Here is a 27748-nt window from a genome sequence, read left to right on the forward strand (position 1 = left end):
AAATGGACGGCAAGCTTCAAGCATGTGATCCACTTGATATGCTCATCTTGAACTTGCCCGTCTTAACCTTGTACCTTCTCATACTCTCATAAGATAGAGCATGGCTAATATTGAGTTCCACATAAGAACTCCATCTTCATTTCTTCTTCTTGATCATATCACATATATCTCTTCAAATCGATGATCTTGATGCCAACACACAAGATGTGTCTTTATTTTCATGGCATCCATACTTGAATCCAACACATGGAATACAAGTAGAACCTATGGAATATTCCTACATATAAACTCAATGAAAACATTAGTCCATAGGGGTTGTCATTAATTACCAAAACCACACATAGGGGCAATGTACCCTTACAAGGATGACGAGGCGGGGCCTTCTAACAAGAAGTACAAGAATTAGTTAGTTTAAAATTTGTCTGTTCTCCTAGTTTGTATGTTAAATATGTTTGAACTTGTTCGATTCGACTTCGCATGGCATGATCAAACAATATATAGATTCTACTTAAGTTTCTCCAAAATGCGTCGGACCGCTGGGGTTGCCCCCAGACGCAAACAGACAAAACGCCGTGGGCCAGCCCTGTCGACAACCAGACAAAAAAATACACAAATATTCTCCTCTTTCACCTCGCGACCATCTTCCATCCCCGATGTCGCCGCCGCAACCACCCCTCGCCGCAACGGTCCATTGCCGTCGGTAGGAACCCACTCCACCGCTGCATATAATCCGCCTCAACCCTCGCCACCTCGCCGCTCCTTTCCACCATCGTCGTTCACCCGCTCCCGCCACCACTGCTACCCCCACCACACTCCCACCTTGCACGTGAGCCGCGCTCATGGACGAGGAGCTTGCTGTCGCGGCTGCTACCAGGGACGAGAAAACTTTTAAATTTATGTGGTTTGATGAATTTTTTTAAGTTATAATAAATTATCACAATTTATGCGGCTGGATGGAGGTGGTTTTTGGTGGAGTGGTGTTCATCTACCACGTTGTCGTCGATGATTCTCAGCGGCGTGGAGCTGCGGGGTATCGAATACGGGCGAGGATTGCTGGACGCGAGCAAGATGGTGGAGCTGTTTGGTGTTATGGTGACATTGACGGCAGGCCTCACACGGTAATACGTTGATCTCGCTTGGAGATGGGTTCGAGATAGATGGCGGTTGCGAACTCTGCGACATGTGCAATGACACACCCTCAGAGTTTTGCTTTTTGGATGATGTGTGTTGGTGTACCGTCAGGGAGTATGGCCTTGTTCATGGCCCCCCTTCATCGTAGGTATAGCGAGTTGTCGCTAGGAAGGAGGCTTCGAGATTGATCTTTATATTCCCCTTGTAAGATATTGCGAATAATTTAATAAAGAAAAAAGTTATGCGTATCCTTTGGATGCAGAGGCTGGGATGCTCCTTGATCGAAAAAAAATGTTGTTTAAATTTAATTATATATGAAATTATATTGGGAGCGCCTATAAGGTGCACGACAAGTCTCCATTTTACATTTCACACTATGTTCTCTATACGGTCCCTAAAATAGCTGCGTGGACACCGGTAGAGCGAGTAGAGATTCTCTAAGCATTGAACCAAGTTGGTTCTCACGCTCGTGCTTGTATTACATATATCAAAGATGACCCCTTCTGCTAAAATTTTAGCAGTTTGAGAACTGTTGATGGTAGCCTTTTATCCATAGAGCGATGGACACGTAATCCATTTTCACTGTAGGTGGAGATCTGTTACTGTAGATCTACGAATATGTTTGGTTTTGTTTCCTTTCTTTTTGCGTGTGAATTCCATAGAAACCGGCAGCGTTCGGTAGTCTTCCGGTTATCTGAATATATGGGTCTTCTCTTTTTTTCCTCCCTACCCATGATTTCCGGTAGTCTATCTTCCTTTCCAACCGTCTGTTTTCTTTACGACGATCAAAGCGGTAGGCAAATCGGTAGCTGCAGTCAAAGCGGTGGCACGCAAATCGGCAGACGAGCGAACAATTCCGTGGTCTCCGGACTCTTCCGCACGGCCTCCTCCATTGAAGTGCTCTCTAACGAATCCCCACCTCCACCGCCCACAACACCTCATCCCGCTGTCGCGACGCCATATTTTGGTCCCAGCCAACGGAAGCCGGCCACATCTACCTGCAAGGTAGGAAGACACGGGCCGATGGGAGCTCGCCCAGCGGCGACGCAGCTCGACGGGACGAGCAGCAGCGCCGGCAAGAATTTGAAGCCGCACTACGGCACCCCCTCCCTCGATGAGATATCTTCTCCCCTTGCTCTCTCATCTCCGTCTTCTTTCCCCTCTTTTTTTTTTCCTCACCATGGGCCCGAAAAGTTTCAGGAAGGGCGTGACGGCTGGCGTGTGTGCGGGTCAGCGACGAGCTCGAGGCCACAAAACAGAGGTGCCTGGCGTTGGACGCGCCAGCAGGATGTATACGTCGCTGGAGGCCTTCGACGGCCGACGGGCGGCCGTGGCGAATCAGAGGCGGGCTCACCCTGGAGCTCCACCTTCACCTGCACGCCCTCAATTCTATGGCGTGCGGCGGCCCGAGCGCATCCCCGACCACGAAGGCGCAATGACCAGTGCACACTAGGAGATGGACCTCTGCCAGTGACTCCTCCACGGACAATAGCAAGCTGAACATAAAAGGCTGCGACAGATGACCCGTCTCTTCTGCAGATGCGTGTCCTCCGTCTGTGCCTTTGTAAGTTTTAACTCCTACTCTGTCTCTCAACGTATTTCTCTCTTTTTCTCACTCGGGAGCAGCTACTGAGGTGCAGGCGGCCAGGAGGCACAAGGAGCAGTGAGGTCGGTGGTGCTACAAATCCTCACGTATTTGATGGAATGTCCCACAGGTACTAAGGTTCAGTTTTTTTTGTTGACAATTAAGGTTCAGCTTTTTTGGTTCCTCTTTTCTCTCTCTTTTTATTGTAGCCAAATTACTCATCCTTAGGTTTCATTTATCATACACCATTATATCTTGCAGCTGACGAGATGGATGGTGTGCTCAGTCCAAGAAGAGTGGTGTTAATATTACCAAGAAGTAGACTTCTGTCAATTGTTCTCGGGTCAATTTTTAAACGGGGATCCTTGGTCCTCTCTCCATGTACAGAAGGTCAGTTGCCATACTCCATGGATTTGGCCACATCCTCCCTACATTGGTTCTTAATCGTTTTGTTTCTTCTGATTGCTTTTGCTTCGTATGTTGAATTTCAGAGTTTTTGAATTATGCGTCTCTGCTCTCACACAAATAGGTCAACTTCTTTTGGTACTACATGAAATAGTTTCAGAGTTCATGATGGGCTTAATAAAGAGTGTGCTACTTGGTGAGCTTAGTGCAAAATCCTTATAGGTGCTAAAATGTTCCTACCTGCAAGGGTCTATATAGTAGCATGATTAGGACAAACGGGGAAACAAAAACTGCTTAAAAATGGTAGTTTAAAAAACACATAAGCTGAATTACCAACTCTTTATTTGGTCGTTTCAAGAAAAATGAAGCTGCATTACCAACTGTTGGCTCAGTTATACGCATAAAATCACTCCTTAGTATAGGAAGTGCGGAGGAAGTATATCTTAAGTACATATCTTTTCCTCATACATTACTCATAATGGGGTAAGTTCTTATGGTCAGTATGCATTATCATGTATAATAGCTAATAATTTTAGTTTTCTTCTTAATTAGCCGATTTACCACTGTTAATTTTACTTTTGCTCAAGAAAAACACTCCGTTATCTTTCTTCATGCAAACGAACTATTAACTTGGACCAGTATTCAGATAAAATATTTCTCATTAATGATCCCAGAGGGTGATCCGGTATTTCTTAGGTTTATAGGTATATTGCGTTGAGTACCATCTGTCTTTGTCGCTCAGATTAATGTGTACATAGACTCATCTTTTTACGCCCTCTAGGCTAAATTGGACGTGGCCCAGAAATTATGTATGGTCAGTTCAATCATGGTTTCATTGGATAGGATATTCATTACAAGATAGCAAGCCATGTCAAGTTAATAAATATGAGACGAGCCTAAACGAGCATACTGAACTTGGATGGCACAAACGTTTCGATTTTGTAGTTTTAGATGATTTTATCAGCCTTGCATTCTTAATTTCAATACTGTAAATGCTGTGACCAGACAAACTACTTCTGCGGAGAACCATAGTTGAACAAAAACCATCTGACTGAACACCCGCAGATGGTGATCTTACTTATTATTCCATTCATCATGTGCTAACTATTTGAATAGCAACTGTTTTGTGATCTTACTTATTATTCCATCCATCAGTCCTATACCCCCACTGATAGTATTTTCATAGTCCTTCCAGTTTCCCTACATAGAACCTCCAGTACATTTATGAATAGCTAAAGTCTTCTTTGTTCAAAAAAAAAAGTCTTCTTTGTTCAAGTTATTTATTATGGTATATGTTTCCATATGTTTAAAACATCTAGAAAACAAAAGGCTACGATCTGCATGTCTAAAGGAATAGTACAACCCTCGGTTTTTTTAAAGCTTAAAGCTGGAGCCAAATATTCTATTCAATAAAGCTCTAACCTCGCTTTCCATTTTAAGAATTGTTGGAAGATGTACCTGTGAATCCTCCACACTGTACACCTTGAGGAGCTTGGTCCTCTGCATTATACACCTTCAGGAGCTTGCCTTTTTCTTTTGTAGAACACACTGTGTGATTGGGATTTGGGATATGCTTCGTTGAACTGCTGGCGTTAATTTCCGTAATCTGTAGCCACTGGCTCATGTCCAAGATCGAAGCTACTCGGCTGCAATCGGATCGCGGGGGCTGTGGCGGCGACCATTGGCGGGATCCTGCATTAGGAGCACATCGACATGACCTCGAGCAGAGTGGTTGCGTGCAGTGTTCAGGAAGTTCAGAGTAACTATTATAAACTCGAAGGCTGCTCATGAAAGCGAATGTTCAGAGTAACTATTATAAATTTCAGTTGTAGGTTTACCAAGAAAAAACTTCAACAATTAATCATAAGGCATACTTTTAATCCAAGATCAGGAAGTGTAATACAGTATGATATAACTCACCAGTTTATTCATAATTTTCTCTAGAAGGATTACTAGCGGATCAGTATTTCCGGTACCATAGTACCTGATATGTTCATTGAATTGCATGTTGGGTAAATTCAGCTCAAGCATGAGCTCACCTAATTTACCTTTTGGTTCTGTCCATGCTGCTAGCCTTTCCATGGCTCTTAATATTGGTACCCTGCGTAGGTGACCTTCTTGCACACTTAAAGTTTAGTAGTGTTGATGCCAGATGGATCAGACGAAGTAATTGCATAGCATCTATAGAAAGGCATATACATATGTACAATGTTGAGTGCCTTACAAGGGTTACATTAAATTGTCTTATCTTACGACTATATGAATGTTATAAACTTCTATTTTCCTGTTGTGATGGTAATAGCCATACTAATCAGAAAATAAATTTGGTATTTGCTCACGGATATGGCAAGTAAATATGTTTTGCTCCCTGTGAACTTTTATACTTTCTCTGAGGGCTCCGCATAATTCAATGATTTCAGAGTAGATGCTCATTTAGCACTTTGGTAAGTAGGTATTCTTCTTGATAAACTCTGAAAGGATATTGATAGCAACTGAAAATATAACTTACAGATATATTATTAAAAATTTCTTTCTAAATTTGACTTCTCCATTCCGTTCAACTCTTCTGTACATCTTATATAGAATGGAATCGCTCCTTCTCCACTAGCTCTTATTACTTACTCTTATCATGCATTGATGCAGGTCAGAAGAAGTGCAAGCTTAACCATTCTTTTCTGGATTTATTTGCGCCTACAGGTTTGTATGAACAGTAGGTGCATATGAATAGTAGGTGTCACATACACTTCCATGCCAATACCATGTCCCAACAAATCTCAACTAGTAATAAAAATTCATGTACGTGTCATTGTTCTCATAGCAAACAACATCATTGGAGGCCAGGTCTGCCTCTTCCGTTAGGTTTCCAAATGGTTGAATTTTTGCTGCAGTCTATGCAAATCTGGAAGAACCTGTGGAGCTTTCTTTATGGACCATGATAGATTCACATCTGTCATTTTCAGGCCAGACTAACAGTACATGCCTACCTATGTGTGTTATTTAACTTCTTTCTTCAACAGCATTTATTATGAACTAAGGATTCATTTAGTGCTTGAAAATAATCTACTTTCCATGATGTTCACCCCGCTTTCGGAAGTACACCAGATATGTATAACTTTCCTTTTGATCATTCCAACTAGCATGCAATTAAATGCCTTTTTATTTGAAACAACTTGGTCAACACAAAATTGCTAGATGAACATATGGCGAAACATTCCCACCAGTGTGGTGTACCGCCGTGTGAAGGTCTGATATGCGTATATCTGTATACCTATTCTTTTCACTGCAGTGTATTGTATTCATATAGTGCAATGGGTTCAAACATACACTCAGAGAATGTGTACATACAACGCAGTCTGACTGATGCTGCTTCTATTCTTGATTGATGACATGTTTGCATTCACGTATTATGGCTGTCACACTTATTCATAGGTTCGGAAAACTCCAATTTATTAATTAGTTAGCTTATTATATATCATATTCTCGCGGAAGTTAACATAATCTCACGGGCGCGGCGTGCGCCGCGCCGAAACTTCCTAGTAAGTTCAATGAATAAAGATCTTCTATTGGGTGTGGCATGACGTCTGGAACTGAAGGTGACTCCGGTCTTTGGAAATCGTTATGGTCAGTGAAGGGGAAGATGATAATTATACTTTGGCGTTTTTTCCATGACTGTCTTCCTTCTGGCCAATCAACTTCAGAAACGGCACATCTTTACTTGCACTGGTTGTATCTTTTGTGGGCGTCATGAGTCCATAGAGCATGCACTTTTATTCTACCATTTTGTTCGTGAAGTCTGGGAAGCTGTTCGAACTGTTCATCCAATAAATCTTCAGCGCAAGTATTTTACTTCTACTCAGATCTGGACGCTGGATTTTTTTGGACCGGTGTTCTTACTTGGAGGCGACTGCTATGGTCATTTCTATGAGGCATATTTGGGATGCAAGAAATAGGTGTCGGGAAGGTGAGCCGATAATGCATCCTAGATTAGTTGCCGAGAAAGCGCTAGCTTATATTCAGATGATCGCTACACATCTTTACAATCCACCAACAAGTCATAGGCGCGAGACCAATTCATCAATACTCAAATGGTCTCCGCCGCCGATTGGCATGGTTTTGGTTAATGTGGATGCAGCGATTTTTTCTGTTTCTCGGATGGGGGTCGGTGTCGTGATCAGAGACCACAATGGCGTGTGCGTGACTGCTTGCAGCGAGTACCAGGAAGAGGTCACGTCGCCGGAGATTGCTGAAGCACTGGCCTTGAGGTGTGCAATCACCCTTGCTAGGGACGAAGGTTTCACGAAGATCATTATCAATTCTGATTGCTTATCTATGGTGAATCGAGTGAATGTAGGGGAGGATGATCGATCCCTATGTGGTCCTTCTATTCATGATATTAGGAAGCCGATGACCTCTTTTACTTCATGCTCCATCAATCATGTTGTTCGTGGTTTGAACGTTGTTGCTAAGTTGAGTGTATCTTTATGATGTGTTGTGTGGTGGGGTGTATCCGTGAGATCCTTTGCAATGACATTATGATTACGTGATCAATAAAATTAAATGTTCTCTCAAAAAATAAAAAAAGATTGTGTGGATCCCCTGGTGACTACGAAATTGTCGATGGTGGTGCTGAGGTGCACGGGAACTACACCTGGGCAAAGTTCGGGCCGGGCCGGGTTTCGGACCGGGCTTAAAAAAGCTCGCGGGTAAAAAGTCAGGCCCGAGCCCGGCCCGGCCCGACCGTCGGGCCTGCAAATTAAGCCCGAACCTGGCCCGAACGAGCAAAAAAGCCCGGCCCGGCCCGAGAAGCCCGGCCCGACTAGGCTAAAATGCACAAAAATGAAGGCCCGAACCCGGACCGGCCCGACGTTCAGGCCCGAACCCGGCCCGAAGTGCAAGCCTGACCCAGCCCGGCCTGGGATTTTCGGTCCGGGCCGGGCTGCCCATGCCCAGATGTAACGGGAACACAGGGAACGGTGGAAACAGGGGCGCCCGAGCCCGGAAAATCGTTATCGTTTCGCCCCGGAAACCTCCCCCTCCCACCTTCGCCGTCTTGCTGGGCTCGCGGCGGCGGCGCCGCTCCACCGTATACATCCAAGCTCCAGCCGCGCGGGAGGCGGAGAACACAACCCCCGCGCTCGTCCTAATGGCGTGGGGCGTGCCCACGCGGCTGCCGTCGTCACGGGTGCAGGCCCTGTACGAGCTCTGCAAGCGCACCTTCCCCTCCCCTTCCTCCGCCGCCCCGCCCTCCCCTCCTCCGGCCAGCGCCGTCCGCGCCATATCCTCCATCATGGGTACCCTCCACTCCCCCTCTCCATCTGCCTATCCACGGCCGCTCTATCCATGGCTCCATGCTTACACAATCTCTGGCTAATGTGGATGCGCACTTTGTTTGCAGATACGATCAGTCCTGTGGATGTCGGGCTCAGGGACGACAACCTCGAGGACGGCGGCGGGCACGGGTTCTTCGAATCCAACTTCATGAAGGGCTCGGCGAGGGCGGCGAGATGGGCGCAGCCCATCACGTACCTGCACATCTACGAGTGCGACGCCTTCTCTGTAAGTTCGTTATGGGTATCTTGCTATTGCAGCCACCACTTGTGACAAGAGAATCATTGCTTTGAGATTGATGGCCTAGTTGACTGCTTAATTCTTCATGGTCCATACATTCTACTAACAACAATTCCGATTTCCAATAAGTATAGTGTTGATTATGAACTTATTGGCTCATTGCTGCTGCTGCTCTGTGCACCATGTAGCTCAAGCATACCAAGATTATTCTACTGGACTGTTGGCTAAACCATTATATGCGCAATTCTATATCTTTTCACCCTCTCACTTTCTAATAGTCAAACTCAAATTATATACTCGATTCTATGTATCCACTAGGCCACTAGGGTAGTTGGATGTTCTTATGTGGTTTGTAAGTTACATTTATTTGTTGATATTTTGCTACTTGCCTACCATAAACTTGTGTAATACTGGCCAGTGCCACTGACTCCTTGCTTCAGCTTAGACAAGTTATCTTGACTCCCCGCCAAAAAAAAAGTTATCTTCACGAACTTATAAGTTCATAGTTTATATTTTTCTACATGATTAATTTTCCTTGACTACAACTTCCTTATCAATACTGCAGGGTGGCTGCTAGTTTTGACATAAGAGTTTATTTAACACATGTTTTGGTTCTCTATACGTTTTGCAGATTGGAATATTCTGCTTACCTACTTCAGCAGTCATTCCTCTTCATGATCATCCAGAAATGACTGTGCTGAGCAAAATACTGTATGGTTCCATGCACGTGAAATCATATGATTGGATAGAGCCTTCTGTTTTAGCAAGTAACCAACCAGGTTATTTTCCTGCTATATTTGAAGTTTCTTTTTCTTTTTCTTATTTGTTCATTGTCAATTATATAAATACCGCAATTCGAGTTTTTAATGGTCGCAATTCACAGTTTTTGATGGTCACAATTCAGAGTTCTATGTTATGTGTTCACTTTCCAAGTAGCAAACTAATGAACAGTTGTGGTTGTGTTACAGTACCAGTCCAGTAGTTACTTAATTACCACTTGCCATTTCTGAAATCATTTGAGAGTGGTTGTTCCCATGTATTCAAGATACTTCATGGTCTGATCTTCAAAAGGGTTTCTTATAGCCTGAAATAATTTTATTTCTATTTTGATTGTATGCAGTAAGACTGGCCAAGTTATATACGGATGATGTTCTTACTGCTCCATGTCCAACTACCGTTTTGTATCCCCAAAGTGGCGGCAACCTACACTCATTCACTTCAGTTGCGTCTTGTGCTGTTCTTGATGTACTTGCGCCGCCATACGCTGAAAATGCTGGGAGAGTTTGCACCTACTTCCATGATTATCCGTTTTCTAGCTTCTGTAAGTGAAACTCCTGCCTGTCATTATAGTGCATGTTTTTTTCTCATTAAAAGTTCTTTGCTAATTCAGCAACTAAATTCACCTTTTGGTCGTAGCTACTAGTATACATCATACATGTTAGATATATGTTTTGTAAAGCATGTATATTTGTTACAGTGCCTTTTAGTTTTTTGGTACTTTGTCCTAAAATGACAATTTCCTCGTAAAATCTCATTTATGAAAATGCGGGATACTTGATTCGGGGAAACAAGCCAGCTATGATTTTGCTGCATTCTTGCCCATGAAAGTACCAGTGGTAGGACTTGGTTTTGTAGGAGGGCAGGCATGTTTTAATGTATGGAACTGAGGTTTACATGACGGTCGCAACCAATCAGTTGATTTCACTGCAAATAAGAGACTGGATGCAGAAAACAACAGTATGATAGGCTCATCTGCACCAACTCACTGATTGAACTAGGATGTTATATTTGGAGCATTGAATAACTCTGGAGGCCTAGACACTGAAACATGGCCCTTGCCATGTTCTTTAGAATTCTTAGCAAATTCAACAACCTACCATTTTCAGTAGTGGCCCTCAGTAGTATGCACATGACATTTTAGAGGGCATATAGACCTGCAGGATCGTATGTTACCCTTTTGTTTGAGCAAGCATGCCAAATTGGGGGCAAGTAGGTCTCCTATCATGACATACCTGCCACACTGGGGAAGGCATGCTGATCCTGTTGAATCGAGATGGTGAGTATTGGTGACAAGTAGAGATAGCCTGTTGCCGATAGTAGCAGACTGAGTTATATCATGTATAATTTCCAAAAACATGCTATTTAATGTCATAACTCATAAGTCTGACAATTTAGGTACTTCAACCGACATTCTCTTATGTTCTGTTAGTTTGTTCCCATTTTGAGAAAATTTTCACTTGCAGTATTCGAACATCCTAGAACTGTTGGTGTTTTTTCACCGCATCTGTCAATTTTCGTCTGCTCTAAACATGTTTGATTTTCTCATGATCACGTGATGCTCCAACTGCAGCTGCTGGACACACAAAGATGGTTGATTGCCCAGATGATTATGCCTGGATTGAGCCCATAAACTCACCCGTGAACATCTACATGCGCCCTGGCATGTATACTGGCCCAACCATACAGGTATCGCCTAACTTTTACACCCTACACCGCTGCTGTCTGCTTTAGCAGTTACGATGGTTGAATACAGTCCCTGATGTGCTTGTGCTTTCCAGGATCGTCTATCATGAGTTCACAGCCAGTGAACTGTGGAGCATCAAGCAGTGTGTCCAGGCACCTCGCTGATACAGTTCTTCCAGTGTAGTGTTGTATATGTACTGTTTTTGTGTTACCTTCTTTATTTAGTTTTTTTCTTTGAAAATCTGGTTGCTATGGTGAATATATGATCAGAAATTTCTCCTGGTTCATCTAGTGGAATGATTCATATTTTATGGCTTGAGTTTGTTGCGTATTCTATTTTTTGCACCGATAGTGTAACTATAAAAGCTTGATAAGTAGATTCCGTACTTCATGGTGTACACTGTATTTTGAGTTGACTGCAAGCTGTGAACTCTGGTACCTGCGTAGCAAAACATATGCTGCCATTCCACTCACTGTAAAATGGCCCAAACATTTATAGAAAGACTTTCGAGAGAGAAAATGCCTAGGGCAATGGTAAATTAAAACACCATGTTCAGCTCAGTACATGATGTACAATTGTACATCTGCCAAAAACCGTAATAGGTTTTTTTCGAAAATGAAAAAAAAAAACGTAATAGGTGAGCAAGTAAAATGGTTGAACATATTGTTCTGCTTCATCATCAAACTGGGAACAAAAACACCAAAAGCAGAAAAGGGCAAAACCGAAGAATCACTAACGGAAACAAAACTTTGGCACCAGCACCAGCAGGAAGTCAGGCCGAAGCGCCAGGTGATGATCTGCCGAGTAGAAAACCAATCAACGAGATCAAAGCACCACTTACCGGCGTTAGACTGTTTATAGTGGAAGTAACATAACTAGTAACATCACACATCTCAAGTTATTTTGATGACATAGCATACCAATAAATAAATAAAAAAAGTGAGGTGATAACTAGCTATGTTACTATAACATCACACACCTCAAAGCAAAATGAGTCTACAATATAATAAATGATACAATGCATTACACTACATATAAGTTACTATTTATTATGAAGGTAGTAACCTAGACTAGTAACATAACATATGTTATTAATCTAAATTACTCCCCACTATGACCAGCCTTAGGTAGCCATGGAGCACATACCTGGCCGAGGAACACATAATTAATACCATGACCGAGATATTCATTTCGAACGATGTTGCCTCAGACCTAACGAAAGAGAAACCTATTGTACACCAAAGCGTCGACCCGGGATATTCATTTCATCCGATCAGCTGTTGGTTTGTCCGTCGCTTGTCAGCGTTGTCACGCGGCTCGGGCAAACCAGATCATCAGTGCCGTGTATTCCAGTTTCCTCGACCCCTGCCAATCGCAAAGTAGGAGAATGGCGGAGCGGCTTGCTACCGTGCCGGAGGAGAGCACCAACGGCTTCACGGCTGCCTCGCCGCCGCCGGGCAGCCCCTACCGCGACTGGATCCGGATGGTTGCTGTGTCCGGAAAACAGATCAGATCAACTCTCTACTCCAGCGACTCTGGTGCGTCAAGTTCTTACCCGTCCAACAACTCCGGCGGCTCCTCCGGTTCGGCCTCCGCCGCCGCGCCGGACCTGGGTGCACACGAGCTCACGATGATCGCTCGCCAAATGGTCGGCGACGGGTACACCGAGCGCATGGTCCAGGCGTTCAACGTCGCCACATCTCCTCCGACGGCAGCATGCGAATACGGCGGTGGTCAGGATCGTGCAGCCCTGGGCGATTGGTTCTCGGAGCTCGACGTCGACTGGGTTCTCCAACTTCGCGAGGGCTACGGTTTACAGCATGTGGTTCAGCTCCAGGACAGGTCGCTGTAAGACTTGGTAGAGAAGTGGATCCGAGCTCTCACCGTGATCGTCGTCAGTATCACGGAGCTGGCATTCGTTCGCCACGGGACGCTTGAGGTCGCACGTTTTGGCAAGGCGAGCATCGCCAAGATGCTCGTCTTCACCGATGCCGTTGTCCCTGCTCTCAAGGCCGAGAATCTACAGGCCGTGCTAGACATGTACATCTGTGTCTCCAACGCGTCGTCATACATGTTCATGCCGTTCGAGATAGGCAGCCCGTTGGCGAGAGCAGGGATCAGGCTAAACAACGCCATATCCAGCACGATAAAGAAGGTGAGGACGCTCGTGGAGGATGACGACCTGTGGGCTATCGAGATTACTCGAGGAGGAGGCGAGGTTCACAGGAACACTCGGTTCATGGTTGATTGCATATCGTCAATCAAGAAAACACAGACTTCGACGGAAAACTCCGCACCGAGCTACCACACCGGGAACCTTCGTGATCTGATAAATTCTACGGTCAAATATCAAATGGATGTGCTCCTCAGAAAATCATTGCTGTGCTCGGATCCAAGCCTGAGGTACTTGTTCCTGCTTAACAATTTCAATTTCATAGCAAATGTTCTTGAGCAATGGCGTTCGCTTTCATTGGATCTTGACCTGTGGTATGTAAACCAAAGGCTTAAACGTGAATGTGAGAAGCACATGGATAGATATATCGATGTTTCTTGGGGACATGTGATTTCATGCATACCGAAATTGGTTTTCTCTCGAATCCATCGTTGGAGTAAAACCTCTCCAGTAGCTGATTTCGAGTCGGCATTTCATGAAACTTACCAGACTCAGAAGTTCTGGAAGGTTCCGGAGCCTCGTCTCCGGAAGTTGCTGCGGGAAAATATAGCCAAAAGAGTTATCTCGGCGTACCGTGACTGCTTAGTGGAGAATCCGGAGCTACAAAAGCACGTTGACGCCGGAACCAGTAGTAGTCCTGCCGTTTTGGAGGAGATGTTGGGAGAACTATTTGAAGGATGAAATCTGATTGATCTACATGGCCGGGCACCCAACATATAAAGGCACCAGCGAATTCATGGTTGTATTTGGATTTTTATTTTGGAGTACAGTTGTATTTGTGAAGTTGGTTGGTAGTGTATTAAGCGCCAGATACTATTAGCTGGTCAAGCATGTATTCTACTTTCGCACAGATAGATTATACTGTACAGGCTGGGTTGATTCTACACTCCAGTACACCAGTATTTTGAATTTGTAACAGCAAGCAGTGAACTCTGCTACCTGCAAAGCAGAACATATGCTGCTCCCACTCAACGGAAAATGGCTCAAACATTTCTAGAACAATTTTGGAGAGAGAAAATTCCTATGGTAACTATCTATTCAAATACCATGTTCAGCTCAAAACATGATGTGCATCCGCAGAAAACATGATAGAGAAGACATAGGCATAGCAGCAGACACTTGCCAGACTAACTCACAACAGAAACAACATACAGCAGAAGGCTCGGGTCAGGGAGGATGCTGCGCCTCCAGCTTCCTGATGATGCTGTTGGTCACGGCCCAGTTGAACCCTCTGTACTGAAGCCACCTCACTATGCGCGCGCGCCGTTTCTCCAGGGGCAAGCTCCCCCCTCGCTGCCACTGCTTCGAGGCTTGAGCAAAGAGATGGTCCATGGAAGCTTTGGAGAACCCATGTGTCGTCTGTTCTTCATCGCCCTGGACGTCCTGGAACACACTCCTTGTCGCCTGGTCCACCTCGGCCTCTGGCACACCTTTTTGGCGAAGTGCCTGATTAGAACATGAGCAGATAATAATAATCAAGAAAGTAATAATTTGCAAACTAATCCATACGAAGGGTTTTCAAGTCTTCCCAGAAGTATTTATACTACTATACAAGTTCATCATTTTTGGACTTTCTAATATCAGCCGAACCAACAAAGGGATAAGACCTTAGAGACACACAAAGAAAACTACATGGATAGGAATTGAATCCAGTCCGTCAATTAAGGATATGAATCCAGCCTCTGATCTCCACCAGCAATTTCTCCCATGTTATGCTCGGATTCTGTGCCCTCGCGTAATTAACGAATGCCCAATTTACGGGGGCGTTTGTTTGGTTTCCCTAGACAACTCATGTCAGTAATCCATGACTCCAAGCATCTTCTCTCTGCACCACAAACCAACAACAGAGGAGAGAAGAACCGAAAACTCCTTCCAGCTCAACATTGTCCCTCAATGAAAATTCAAACCAGCCTTCCTCCTCTATAAATACAAGTCCAGTGTCACACACCGCGTGCGGTATCGTGTGTGACTTATGACTTTGAACTTTGGCGTCGGCGAGCAGAGGAGAGGAGGTGACCATGCCCATGGCCGGCAAGAAGAAGCTCCTCTACCCGTACGTCCTCGCCGTCGACAAGATATCCTGCCAGCAGGCGGCGGTGCGTGGGCGTCGTGCTGCAGCTCTACCTTGGATTGGTCAGATTGGTCAGCTCTTTTACTTCTCCTTTGGAAAAGCACACGTATCTACTCTTTTTTTTTTTGAGATGAAAGCACACGTATCTACATGCAGTAAGGCTGGCCAAGTTACATACGGATGATGTTCTTACTGCTCCATGTCCAACTACCGTTTTGTATCCCTAAAGTGGCGGGAACCTACACTCATTCACTTCAGTTGCCTCTTGTGCTGTTGTTGATGTACTTGCCCCGCCATACTCTGAAAATGATGGGCGAGTTTGCACCTATTTTCATGATTATTCATTTTCTAGCTTCTGTAAGTGAACACCTGCCTCTCATTATAGATCATGTTTGTTCTAAATAAAAGATTGTTGCTACACTAAATTCACCTTTTGGTAGTAGCTACACATCATCCATGTTAGATATATGTTTTGTAAAGCATGTATATTTGTTAAAGTGCCTTTTAGTTTGTTGGTACTTGGTCCTAAAATGATAATTGCCTCGTAGGCGTTGAGGGTGCCTTGCCAAGAGGGAGGGGAGTGTTGAGTGACAGCTATGGTGGCGCCAGCGTTGCTGCCGCTAGCTTCTGGAAGGTTCTGGAGCCTCATATCCGGAACTTGCTGCGGGAAAGCATAGCCAAAAGAGTTATCTCAGTGTACCGTGACTGCCTGGAGGAGAACCCGAAGCTACAAAAGCACGTTGGTAGTCCTGCCGTTTTGGAGATGTTGGGAGAACTATTTGAAGGATGAAATCTGATTGATCTACATGGCCGGGCACCCAACATATAAAGGCACCAGCTGCATCCCCTTGACATATGTGTGACTCATATATCAATACATAAGACCATCATAGAAGATAACAAATACTTTTATGCAACCAACAAAAAACTATATAACAATTTCCATGAACAATTCACTACTCAAACATCAACATAGAGTTACAATAGATCATGGGAAAATAATATATTGCACCATACATCCTGTTGCTACAGAGTGGGGTGATAAGGAGTTTCTGTAGATGTTGATGAAGATGGTGTTGATGCCTTTACCGGAGGGGGGAGGAGTCCACCGGAGGCAATTCCGGTAGCGTTTCCCCCCTCCGATCTCCGCCGGTGGCGCCCTGCTGACTCTTTGTTTTTGTGTTTTTGATCTACGCCGATATCGTCTCGACGAAACCCCCGGGGTCGTATATATAGTAGTTTTTAGGGCAAACCAAGTCGGTTCGCAAAAAGATGAGGCGAAACGGACACTCGACGGCTGAAAGAGGCCCTGTGGCGCGGGCAGAAGGAGAGGCCACGTCACTGTCCCTCTTTCCCAGCATGTTGACCTCCCGGTGTCTCACTTTATCTCATTTTGTTTGTCTCTAAATTTCCGAAGCGTGGCCCCTGACCTTGCCCTTTTTGGAGTCCCGTAGCTCTTGTAATATAAAAAACACTAAAAAAGTGGTGTTTCTGGCCAAACAAAATTAGAACCGGAGGAGGGGAATTGTTTAGAAAATCCCCTAAAACATCATAAACCATGTGAATAACAATATATAATATGCAATTATGTGGTAATATTATGCAATAAAGTGCAAAGTTCATGTATGCATTTTACATGCATCAACATCCCCAAGCTTAACCTATGCTCGTCCTCGAGCATGAAGGTGATAAAACTAATATGGACATTGGAGTTTAATGCATCTCTTCTATGTAATCATGCAAAGTCTTACAAGGTTCAGTCAATAAAGAATGATAATAAGTAATATGAACTCATCAAGTGATAACTCTTACATTCCACAAAGCATGAATAATAGTAAATAACATTGTAAGAAACATGACTAATGAGCTTCTCGCAAGACGACAAAAACGATAGTCACCCGACCGGGCTGACATGTTAATCATTGGCCTGACAGCCTGACACAATGGTCGCTGGCAGAGGGGACCGGTGATATGACGGATATGGCTGTCACGATGGACTGGGTTGGGTGGGCTTCGGGTTTGGGCACTGCCCTCATGGATCTGTGACGCACTTCCCTAACCGTCTAACAAGCCATCTCTAACGCGAAGTTCTCCACGGTCTTCCAAACCGTCAGGGTCACGTCTCCGTGACGGTTTTTGGCCATTCGTCGACGAACTAAAATTGTTATGGACTTGCGAGTTGTTTGTAGTGTACTATCCCTCATCCTATCAATATGCAACGGTGATAACCTTATGCATCCCTTGACATATATCAATACATAAGACCATCATAGAAGATAACAAATACTTGTATGCAACCAACAACAAACTATATAACAATTGTCATGAACAATTCACTACTCAAACATCAATATAGAGATACAATAGATCATGGTAAAATAATATATTGGACCATACATCATGTTGCCAAGAGATTACAGAGGGGGATGATGAGGATTTTATGTAGATGTTGATAAAGATGATTAAGATGGTGTTGATGCCTTTAACGGAGGGAGGAGGAGTCCATCGGAGGTGATTCCGGTAGCGCTTCCCCCATCCAGTCTCCGTCGGCGGCGCCGTGCCGAGTCTATGTTTCTGTGTTTTTTTATCTATGCCGTCGTCGTCTCGACGAAACCCCCCGGAGTCGTATATATAGTAGTTTTTAGGGCAAAACAAGTCGGTTTGCGAAAAAGATGAGGCGAAACAGACGCTCGAGGGCCGAAAGAGGCATGGTGGCACGTCCATAAGGGGAGGCCGCGCCACTGGCCCTCTTTCCCAGCCTGTTGACCTCCTTGTGTCCCACTTCAGCTCATTTTGTTCATCTCGAAATTTCCGAAGCGTGCCCCTGACCTTGCCCTTTTTGGAGTCCCGTAGCTCCTGTAATGTCAAAAACACTAAAAAAATGACGTTTCTTGCTAAACAGAATTAGAACAGGGGGAGGGGGATTGTTTAGAAAATCCCATAAAACATCATTAACCTTGGGAATAACATTATATAAGATGCAATTATGTGGTAATATGATGCAATAAAGTGCAAAGTTCATGTATGCATTTTACATGCATCAAGCGTCCTTTCTACTTGGTCCATTCTGATGTATGGGGACTAGCTCCGCTTCGAAGGGGGGCCATCGCTACTATGTTATTATTATTGATGACTTCTCTCGCCACACCTAGATTTATTTTATGACTTCCCGCTGCGAGGTCCTCTCGATCTATAAGTGGTTTGCTGCCATGGTCCAAACTCAGTATTCCACGCATATTCGTATGTTTCGGGCTGGCTCCGCTAGCAGGTATATCTCCCAGCTATTGCGTGGTTTTCTTGCTGAGTAGGGCACTCTTGCCTAATTCTCATGTCCTGGCGCGCACGCTCAGAATGGCGTGGCTGAGCTCAAACATCGCCACCTGCTTGAGATGGCACGTGCGATGATGATCGTCGCCTCTCTTCCTCCTCACTTCTGGGCTGAGGCTGTGTCTATTTCCACCTGTCTCATCAATCTTCAGCCCTCCACGGCCCTGAGGGTGGCATTCCTCTTGAGCGTCTTACTGGTCGCTCTCCTGATTATTCGACACTTTGCCTTTTTGGTTGTGTTTGCTCTATCCTTCTTGCTCCACGCAAACACACCAAGCTGACTGCTCAGTCCATTGAGTGTGTCTTCCTTAGCTATAGTCCTGAGCACAAGGGCTATAAGTGTTGGGATCCCATTGGTCGTCGAATGCGCATCTCTCGGGATGTCACTTTTGATGAGTCCCGTCCTTTCTACCTGCGTCCCTACTCCTCTTCCTTCTTTGTGGAGGATATCTCCTTTCTCATGTTTTCTTACTCACCTCCTTCTGTGCCTCAGGTCCGCCCCTCCGAGTCCCTCCACTACCGACCTCACACCTTCTTCACCCACCAGCTCATCCCCTCCTCCCTCGCCACCTTCCCCACCTTCCTCCCCGATGTCTCCTTCCTCGCCTACGGTGATTCCTCCCCTCCCATTTCACTACTCCCATCGTCCACGTGATGATGATGATGATGCTCCTCCTCCTAACATGCCTTCCACTTCTAGTGTGTCACCTTCTCCGCCTGAGCCGACTCATAACCTTCGTGCTATGCCTTATCCTCCACCTGATCGCTATTCTCCCACTCACTATGGTATTTCTACTGTCCTTGAGCTGACCTCTTATCGGGATGTTGTATCCCATCCCGAATGGCAGCTAGCGATGGCCGAGGAGATTGCTGCGCTTGAGCGCACTGGCACTTGGGATGTTGTTACTCCCCCTCCCTCTGTTCGTCGCATCACCTGCAAGTGGGTCTACAAGATCAAGACTCCCTCTGATGGTTCTCTTGAGCGCTACAAGGTTCGACTTGTGGCTCGCGGTTTTCAGCAGGATCACGACCGTGACTATGATGAGACCTTTGCTCCAGTGGCTCACATGAACACTGTTCGTACTCTCCTTGTTGTTGCTTCTGTTCGTCACTGGTATGTCTCTCAGCTTGATGTGCAGAATGCTTTTCTTAACGGTGAGTTACGTGGGGAGGTGTACATGCAGCCACCTCGTGGGTACTCTATTCCCGGTGGCATGGTATGCTGGCTCCGGCGCTCCCTCTATGGCCTTAAACAAGTCCCTCGCACCTGGCTTGAGCGGTTCGCCTCAGTGGTGACTTCCGCTGGCTTTGTCCCTAGAGCACATGACCCTGCGCTCTTTGTCCACACATCTTCTCATGGTCGGACTCTTCTCCTTCTTTATGTCGATGACATGATCATCACCGATGACGACTTTGAGTACATTTTATTTGTCAAGGCCCGTCTTTGTGAGCAGTTCCTCATGACTGATCTTGTCCCTCTTCGCTACTTTCTTGGGATTGAGGTTTCTTCTACCTCCGGTGGCTTCTATATCGCCCAGGAGAAGTATATCAGGACCTCCTCACTCGTGCCGCTCTTGGCGATGAGCGCACTGTCGAGACTCCTATGGAGCTCAATGTACAACTCCGCGCCACTGATGGTGATCCTCTACCAGGCCTGATGCACTACCATCACTTGGTTGGGAGTCTTTTCTACCTTGTTGTCACCCGTCCTGACATCTCCTATCATGTCCACATTCTGAGTCAGTTCATGTCTGCTCCCACCACCATCCACTATAGTTACCTCCTCTGTGTCCTACGCAATCTTCATGGTACCATCTCCCGCCGCCTTTTCTTTCCTCGTTCCAGCTCCTTACAGCTCTAGGCATACTCATATGCTACTTGGGCGAGTGATCCATCGGATTGCCGGTCTCTTTCTGCCTACTGTGTTTTCTTGGTGGTTCTATCATTGCTTGGAAGACCAAGAAACAGACCACGGTCTCTCGTTCGAGTGCAGAGGTCGAGTTGCAAGCGATGGCTCTCTTGACGGTAGAGGTGACTTGGTTACGCTAGTTATTGGAGGATTTTGGTGTCTCTGCTGCCACACCGACTCCTCTCTTGTCTGGCAGTACTGGTACCATCAACATTGTGTGACCCGCTGAAGCATGAGCTCACCAAGCACACATGTGTTGATGCCTCTTTTGTGCGTACTGTTGTGCAGGATCAGGTTATGACTCTATAGTATGTGCCTTCCGAGTTACAGCTCGCTGACTTCTTCACTAAGGCTAAGACTAGAATGTAACATGGGCTATTTCTCTTCAAACTTAGTATTGTTGATCCATCATAAGTTTGAGGGGTATTAAAGATGTATAGACTCTTTCTTATTCTTATATATTCCTATAACACAGAACATATTGTGGCCTTTAGCCCCTCCGTAAATACTTTTTTTTGATAACTCAACGGTGGGAAGCAAAAATCCCACGCTGAAGTCCTTTTCTCACTCTTTATTCCAACGTGAAAACGGCCAGGCCGCTGGGAGGCACAGAGAGGTACAGGGGAAGGTACAAAAGGGGTGAGAAGAGAAGTCCAACTCGAAACAGAAACACACACTCATCACATGGCATTCTCCCGCAGCTGCAGCAGCCACGCATCTACTGAGTGTCGCGAGGCGCGACGGGGCAGACGGTGAAGCCAGAGCTCGCAGTGATCCACCATCATAGCAACCATGCACCGAGTGCGCATCCGGACATCATCAAAGACCATATGATTCCGGCTCTTCCAAATGATCCAGAGCAGCAGGAGTACCAGCGAATTTCGGACAAGGGAGGCGTGAGGTTGCAGAGCGCCGGTAAGCGCAGCGCAGACACCCTCCAGGTCGTCCGCCACGGCTGCGGCAGGGGCTCCCACGGCGGCGAACAGCGGCGTCAGGCGTGCGCATCGGGAGAAGAGGTGGAGCTGGTCTTCATCTTCCGTGCAGAAGGGGCAGCGCGGGGAGGGAAGGCACCCATGCCGATGAAGGAGCGCACGCGTCCTGGTGTTCCCGTGTCGAGCAATCCAGAAGAACACCTGGACTTTTAATGGAGCGAAGTTAACCCAGTTGGTGTCTGCCAAGGGCATGGCCACGCCCGAGGAGTGCATGACGCTATACACGCCCGCCGCGGTGAACTTGGCCCCTCCTGGGAGCATGCGCGAGTCTTGCTCCTCAGCCAAGGTAGCATGCCGGAGGGACGCCTCTAGGGCGGCCAGCTGCCCTTGCGCCGTGATAGTAAGACGATCCTGCAGCGGGAGGTCGAGGCGAGCGTGACGGAGGGCGTCGGTGACGGTGAGCGCGGGAGCCGTGCAGTGAGTCAACAGGGCGGGGAGGCAAGAGAACAGAGGCCCTGCGGCGTGCCAATTGTCGAACCAAAACGAGGTGGCCGCACCGTCGCCCACCCTGACGTTGGTGAGCCCGCGGTAAGTGGCGAACAAACGCTTGAACCCACGCCAGGCCGGAGTGTCTGTCAGCAGCGGTGGGCTAGAGATGCCGCCCTCTCCATACCAGCGACGGACCCACCGTGTCCATGGCGTGTCGTCGCCACGAACCAGCTTGTGGATGAATTTCAGGAGTAGGCTGACATTGTGACTGCGGAGATCGCGGACACCCAAGCCACCCTCGGCGCGAGAGCGGCAAACGTCGTGCCAGGCGACTTGACAGTCACCGCCCGAACACGCAGATTTCCCTTTCCACAAGTCCATGTGGTCAATAGTCGTCACCGGCATCGGGATAACGCTCATGGCAAAGGTGGGCAGGGCCGAGAGGTTAGTCTGTCGCTGTTGGTTAGTCCGTCGCTTGTCTGCGGTGTCACGCGGGGTCGGGCACCCCGATCACTGCTGTGTATTCCAGTTTCCTCCCCTGCCAATCCGTCCACAAAGTAGTATAGTACTCAGTAGGAGAATGGCGGAGCCAGTGGCGGAGCCACGTTATGGCAGCGTAGTCAAGCGACTACACAGGTTTTGGCAAGTTTAATACGCAGACATGCATACCCCGCTGCTCAATGCAAAAAATTGGAAAATGACTAGCATGCCCGCTTTTGGTCTGCATCGGGTAATCGTTTGTCTGCTCATACTTCAAAACAAAGTAATGGAACCGCGTAACTTTCTGACTGATCCTCACGATCTTTGTCCAGCGACTTCTCTTATTCTCTGCGTATTCTATGCAGTATTCTCCATGCTATCAGTTAATTAAATTTCTTTCTTATAGAAACAACTTTTTATTGCCAGGTCTTAACTTTGGCAAATGGATATATTTTTCAAGAAGTGAGAGTAACAGTCAAATGTTGCAAATTCTTCACAAACAACTGAAAATTAGGAAGTCATATCATGAAGATATACATAATCGCAAAGGGAAATTACTATAATTATGCTGCAATAAAGTGTGATCTTTTCTGCTCCCATTTAATTTGTCTACATAAATGTGTTCTCTACAAGAACAATCTTCACATTTTTAAAGCTTGACATCGCAGGTTTTGGACCCTGGCTCCGCCACTGGGCGGAGCGGCTTGCTACCGTGCCGGAGGAGACCACCGATGGCTTCACGGCTGCCTCGCCGCCGCCGCGCAGCCCCTACCGCGACTGGATCCGGATGGTTGCAGTGTCCGGAGAACATATAAGATCAACTCTCTTCTCCAACTCCCAGTCAAGCCATAACGGATCTAGCTACTCCAGCGACTCTGGTGCGTCGAATTCTTACCCGTCCAACAACTCCGGTGGCTCCTCCGGTTCGGAGCTCGACGTCGACTGGGTTCTCCAACTCCGCGAGGGCTACGGTTTACAGCATGTGGTTCAGTTCCCGGACAGGTCGCTGCAAGACTTGGTAGAGAAGTGGATCCGAGCTCTCACCGTGATCGTCGTCAGTATCACGGAGCTGCCATTCGTTCGCCACGGGACGCTTGAGGTCGCACGCTTTGGCAAGGCGAGCATCGCCGAGATGCTCGTCTTCACCGACGCCGTCGTCCCTGCTCTCAAGGCCGAGGATCTACAGGCCGTGCTAGACATGTACACCTGTGTCTCCAACGCGTCGTCATACATGTTCATGCCGTTCGAGATAGGCAGCCCGTTGGCGAGAGCAGGGATCAGGCTAAACAACGCCATATCCAGCACGATGAAGAAGGTGAGGACGCTCGTGGAGGATGACGACCTGTGGGCTATCGAGATTACTCGAGGAGGAGGCGAGGTTCACAGGAACACTCGGTTCATGGTTGATTGCATATCGTCAATCAAGAAAACACAGACTTCGACGGAAAACTCCGCACCGAGCTACCACACCGGGAACCTTCGTGATCTGATAAATTCTACAGTCAAATATCAAATGGATGTGCTCCTCAGAAAATCATTGCTGTGCTCGGATCCAAGCCTGAGGTACTTGTTCCTGCTTAACAATTTCAATTTCATAGCAAATGTTCTTGAGCAATGGCGTTCGCTTTCGTTGGATCTTGACCTGTGGTATGTAAACCAAAGGCTTAAACGTGAATGTGAGAAGCACATGGATAGATATATCGATGTTTCTTGGGGACATGTGATTTCATGCATACCGAAATTGGTTTTTTCTCGAATCCATCGTTGGAGTAAAACCTCTCCAGTAGCTGATTTCGAGTCGGCATTTCATGAAACTTACCAGACTCAGAAGTTCTGGAAGGTTCCGGAGCCTCGTCTCCGGAAGTTGCTGCGGGAAAATATAGCCAAAAGAGTTATCTCGGCGTACCGTGACTGCTTAGTGGAGAATCCGGAGCTACAAAAGCACGTTGACGCCGGAACCAGTAGTAGTCCTGCCGTTTTGGAGGAGATGTTGGGAGAACTATTTGAAGGATGAAAGGAGATGTTGGGAGAACTATTTGAAGGATGAAAGCTGATTGATCTACATGGCCGGGCCCCCAACATAAAAAGGCACCAGCGAATTAATGGTTGTATTTGGATTTTTATTTTGTAGTACATTTGTATTTGTGAAGTTGGTTGGTAGTGTATTAAGCGCCAGATACTATTAGCTGGTCAAGCATGTATTCTACTTTCGCACAGATAGATTATATTGTACAGGCTGGGTTGATTCTACACTGTATTTTGAATTTGTAACAGTAACCAGTGAACTCTGCTACCTGCAAAGCAGAACATATGCTATGCTGCCCTTCCACTCACCAGAAATTGGTGCAAACATTTATAGAACGATTTTGGAGAGAGAAGATGGCAAGGATAATGATAGATTCAAATACCATGTTCAGCTCAAAACATGATGTTCATCCGCAGAAAACATGATAGAGTAGACAGAGGCATAGCAGCAGATACTTGCCAGACTAACTCGCAACAGAAAGAACATACAGCAGAAGGTTCAGGTCAGGGCGGATGTTGCGCTTCTAGCTTCCTGATGATGCTGTTGGTCACGGCCCAGTTGAACCCTCTGTACTGAAGCCACCTCACTATGCGCGCACGCCGTTTCTCCAGGGGCAAGCTCCCCCCTCGCTGCCACTGCTTCGAGGCTTGAGCAAAGAGATGGTCCATGGAAGCTTTGGAGAAGCCATGTGCAGTCTGTTCTTCATCGCCTTGGACGTCGTGGAACACACTCCTTGTCGCCTGGTCCACCTCGGCCTCTGGCACACCTTTTTGGCGAAGTGCCTGATTAGAACATGAGCAGATAATGTTCTTCATATTCATGATGTAATTGATACGAAACTATTTTTGTAGAAACTTAATGAATGGTGGCAACATCTCCATGAAATGAAGCACATGATTAATGCAATGGGGTCCGTGCTCTAGGATCTGACAGCCACACGGCACAACACCATTGTACAATTTTGTTTTACTCGATTAGGGTCAACGTGAAGGCTTTCAAAGGATTAGTTGCGCTTGACTTAGCTGGCAATCAGGCGTGGATTTAGGGCTTAGGGAAGGCGAAAACGCACTAGTTGACACTTACAAGATGATAGTGAATGATTCATGGGGAGTTTATACACACATATGTTAAACCATTACGACGGACTTCAGTAAAAAAAATGACAGGATGTAGAATATTTCGTCTTGAGAGAAGAGGGGAAAATAATACTAGCCTGCTTTATACGCCTTGGACCCCAGGTTGATGATTGCCACCGGGATCGTGAAAATGATTCCGCGTAATAACCATCATTCAACAGACCTCTTTGGGAACAAATGAACAAGATGTTATAACAAAAGCAAATGCAAGGAAGACATGATGTTTTTTAATAGAAAAGACATATTAATGTAGTACAGGTATTGCACATGCAAAAGTAATAGGAATCGAGTGCAGTCCAGTTTTAGAGCCTTCGCATATGCAAGTTTTAACAATAGAATACAGATAATCATCAGTTCATCACCATGTGTGAGCAATGGTGAGCAAGTAGAGTCCCATGTATTTACAGTTATATGCTAGTTGATTCAGCTATGATGATAATCCAGGCCAGCATATTCAACAGGAGTCTCACCTTGACTTGAAATCAGCAATCACAGAATCAACTGTATCGACAGAATAATTCTTACCACATAGTTTCTTCCTAAGCTCAGAAACAGTGTATGCTCTGCTCAAGATAAACAAGAAGACATATTTCAGCATCCAGTTTCAACAGCGGTACACAAGACGCTAACCATACAAGTACATTCCAGTGAATTCAACCTGTAGCACAAAAAATTCCTTTACGCTCTGTATGGTACTCAATAAATTGGCAAGTAGAAGATATTATGCAGCCAACTGGCATACAATATGTTGTCATCTTTATCGAAAAATTACAATATCTTGCCATAATGTGGCTTCATTTCGAATAAGCCTCCTTGCATAATAAAAAGCAAGGGAAAGCTGCCTAGAAATACCCTTCCCCACACCCCACAATGTGTGGGAGCTTTCAGCACTGGGTATGCCCTTTAATGTGGCTTCCTGTTCCTGACCATTCCAAATGAATCACGATTGACCAGAATAGAAGTTTAACTGTTCTTAACAGAAATTCCTAATTTCTACATTCCCTACAACTGACTCTTGCCAGGTCCCACTTCCACACTATCTCGGTGTGTAAGATTAACAAGCAAAGCAAGATATTCACAATGTTCACGCCAGGACTTGCGGCACCAAATTCAGTTGCATGCGTCATCTATGGAATATATTCAGTTATTCACTAGATAAACAGTCAATAGCATTGCTCCTAAGCAGGATTTCAGTGAGACTCCTGCAATATCGCTGGATATTCAGGAGAAGAGTCTACCAGTTCTGACCTGATAGCAAGCAGCTCGATCGCGCTCTTCTTCACATCTTGCAGCACGCTTTCGCTGATACCGCTCACCGTGCCATCGCCTTCTCCCTCCTCCAAGGAGAGCTGCAGAAACTGCTCGTCCGGGCTCTGCGTAGCATTGTTCTTCGCTGCCATGCAGAGATAGCAGAAGCGATGTCAGACATCTGCATTTTGCACGAGCAGGGATCAAAACCTACTGCGGCTCTCACCGGCATACGCGTTCCCCTCGTTGGAGGAACACTGCCGGAAGCTCACGAGCCTCCATTGCGGAGGAGCGTGCCGGACACCGCCCGCCCCCTTCGCCCTGGGGAAAACGACCATTTGGGGGCTGATGTGAGGTCAGGCGTTGAGAAATCGGGAGGGGAGAGGGGGACGAGAGGTTACCGGAAGGGGGTAAGGGCGTGGGAGCGCAGGCAGAACTCCAGATCCGGCCGGAGATGGAGGAGACGGCGGCTCGCTGCCAGCGCCGCCATTGTTTGGCGGCTGGTGCTCTGATGGAGCCGCACTGTGGAAGCGACAGTTCACTTCGGGATGGTTTTGCTAGCTGCAATATTTTAGGTTCAAAATAATTGCTTATCCAATTTTAAGCAATTATTTTAAAATTGGAAGGAGTACTTGAAATCTCTGAACTTTTGCCAAACCTAGATCAGCCAAGATTTTCAGATTCACTTCACGTGGGATTAGAGAAAACTGAAGATTAAATCATAGGGATAGTGTCACCGAATTGCACATAATTGAAAACATTTGTCAACTTAGGTGCGGCGGATACATACACGAACACGTCCAC

At 46.2% G+C, this 27748-nt stretch overlaps 3 protein-coding genes and 1 pseudogene across 5 annotated transcripts; 3 read left to right on the forward strand and 1 right to left on the reverse strand.

Annotated features, from left to right (window-relative positions):
• Positions 1 to 2463: 2463 nt before the first annotated feature.
• LOC124669325 lies at positions 2464 to 6287 on the forward strand. Of its 3 annotated transcripts, none has more exons than XM_047205959.1 (4): positions 2464 to 2695; positions 2772 to 2846; positions 2978 to 3106; positions 5765 to 6287. In XM_047205959.1, exons 1-4 carry the CDS (start codon positions 2671 to 2673, stop codon positions 5833 to 5835), a joined length of 300 nt encoding a protein of 99 aa, XP_047061915.1. In that variant the 5' UTR covers positions 2464 to 2670; the 3' UTR covers positions 5836 to 6287. The 3 variants fall into 3 exon arrangements, 2 of the variants coding, with proteins under 2 accessions (XP_047061915.1, XP_047061916.1); XM_047205960.1 differs by lacking the exon at positions 5765 to 6287 and adding an exon at positions 4664 to 5060; XR_006992138.1 differs by lacking the exon at positions 5765 to 6287 and adding an exon at positions 4664 to 5060 and having other exon boundaries at positions 2465 to 2695; positions 2758 to 2846.
• Positions 6288 to 8102: 1815 nt separating this feature from the next.
• On the forward strand, positions 8103 to 11471 carry LOC124674583 (plant cysteine oxidase 3). Its single transcript, XM_047210624.1, has 6 exons — positions 8103 to 8412; positions 8517 to 8677; positions 9321 to 9468; positions 9810 to 10010; positions 11043 to 11155; positions 11248 to 11471. Exons 1-6 carry the CDS (start codon positions 8265 to 8267, stop codon positions 11260 to 11262), a joined length of 786 nt encoding a protein of 261 aa, XP_047066580.1. The 5' UTR covers positions 8103 to 8264; the 3' UTR covers positions 11263 to 11471.
• Positions 11472 to 12540: 1069 nt separating this feature from the next.
• Positions 12541 to 14152, forward strand: LOC124674582 (annotated as a pseudogene).
• A 221-nt stretch (positions 14153 to 14373) lies between these two features.
• On the reverse strand, positions 14374 to 27282 carry LOC124671174 (regulatory protein RecX-like). The gene is made up of 5 exons (XM_047207587.1): positions 27171 to 27282; positions 26945 to 27089; positions 26167 to 26259; positions 25774 to 25861; positions 14374 to 14772 (listed from the first exon to the last, which is right to left on the reverse strand). The coding sequence occupies exons 1-5, from the start codon at positions 27280 to 27282 to the stop codon at positions 14494 to 14496; spliced, it is 717 nt and encodes a 238-aa protein (XP_047063543.1). The 3' UTR covers positions 14374 to 14493.
• Between the last annotated feature and the right edge of the window lie 466 nt (positions 27283 to 27748).

The sequence above is a fragment of the Lolium rigidum genome, chromosome 7 (assembly GCF_022539505.1).
Source record: "Lolium rigidum isolate FL_2022 chromosome 7, APGP_CSIRO_Lrig_0.1, whole genome shotgun sequence".
Classification (NCBI taxonomy): Eukaryota; Viridiplantae; Streptophyta; class Magnoliopsida; order Poales; family Poaceae; genus Lolium; species Lolium rigidum.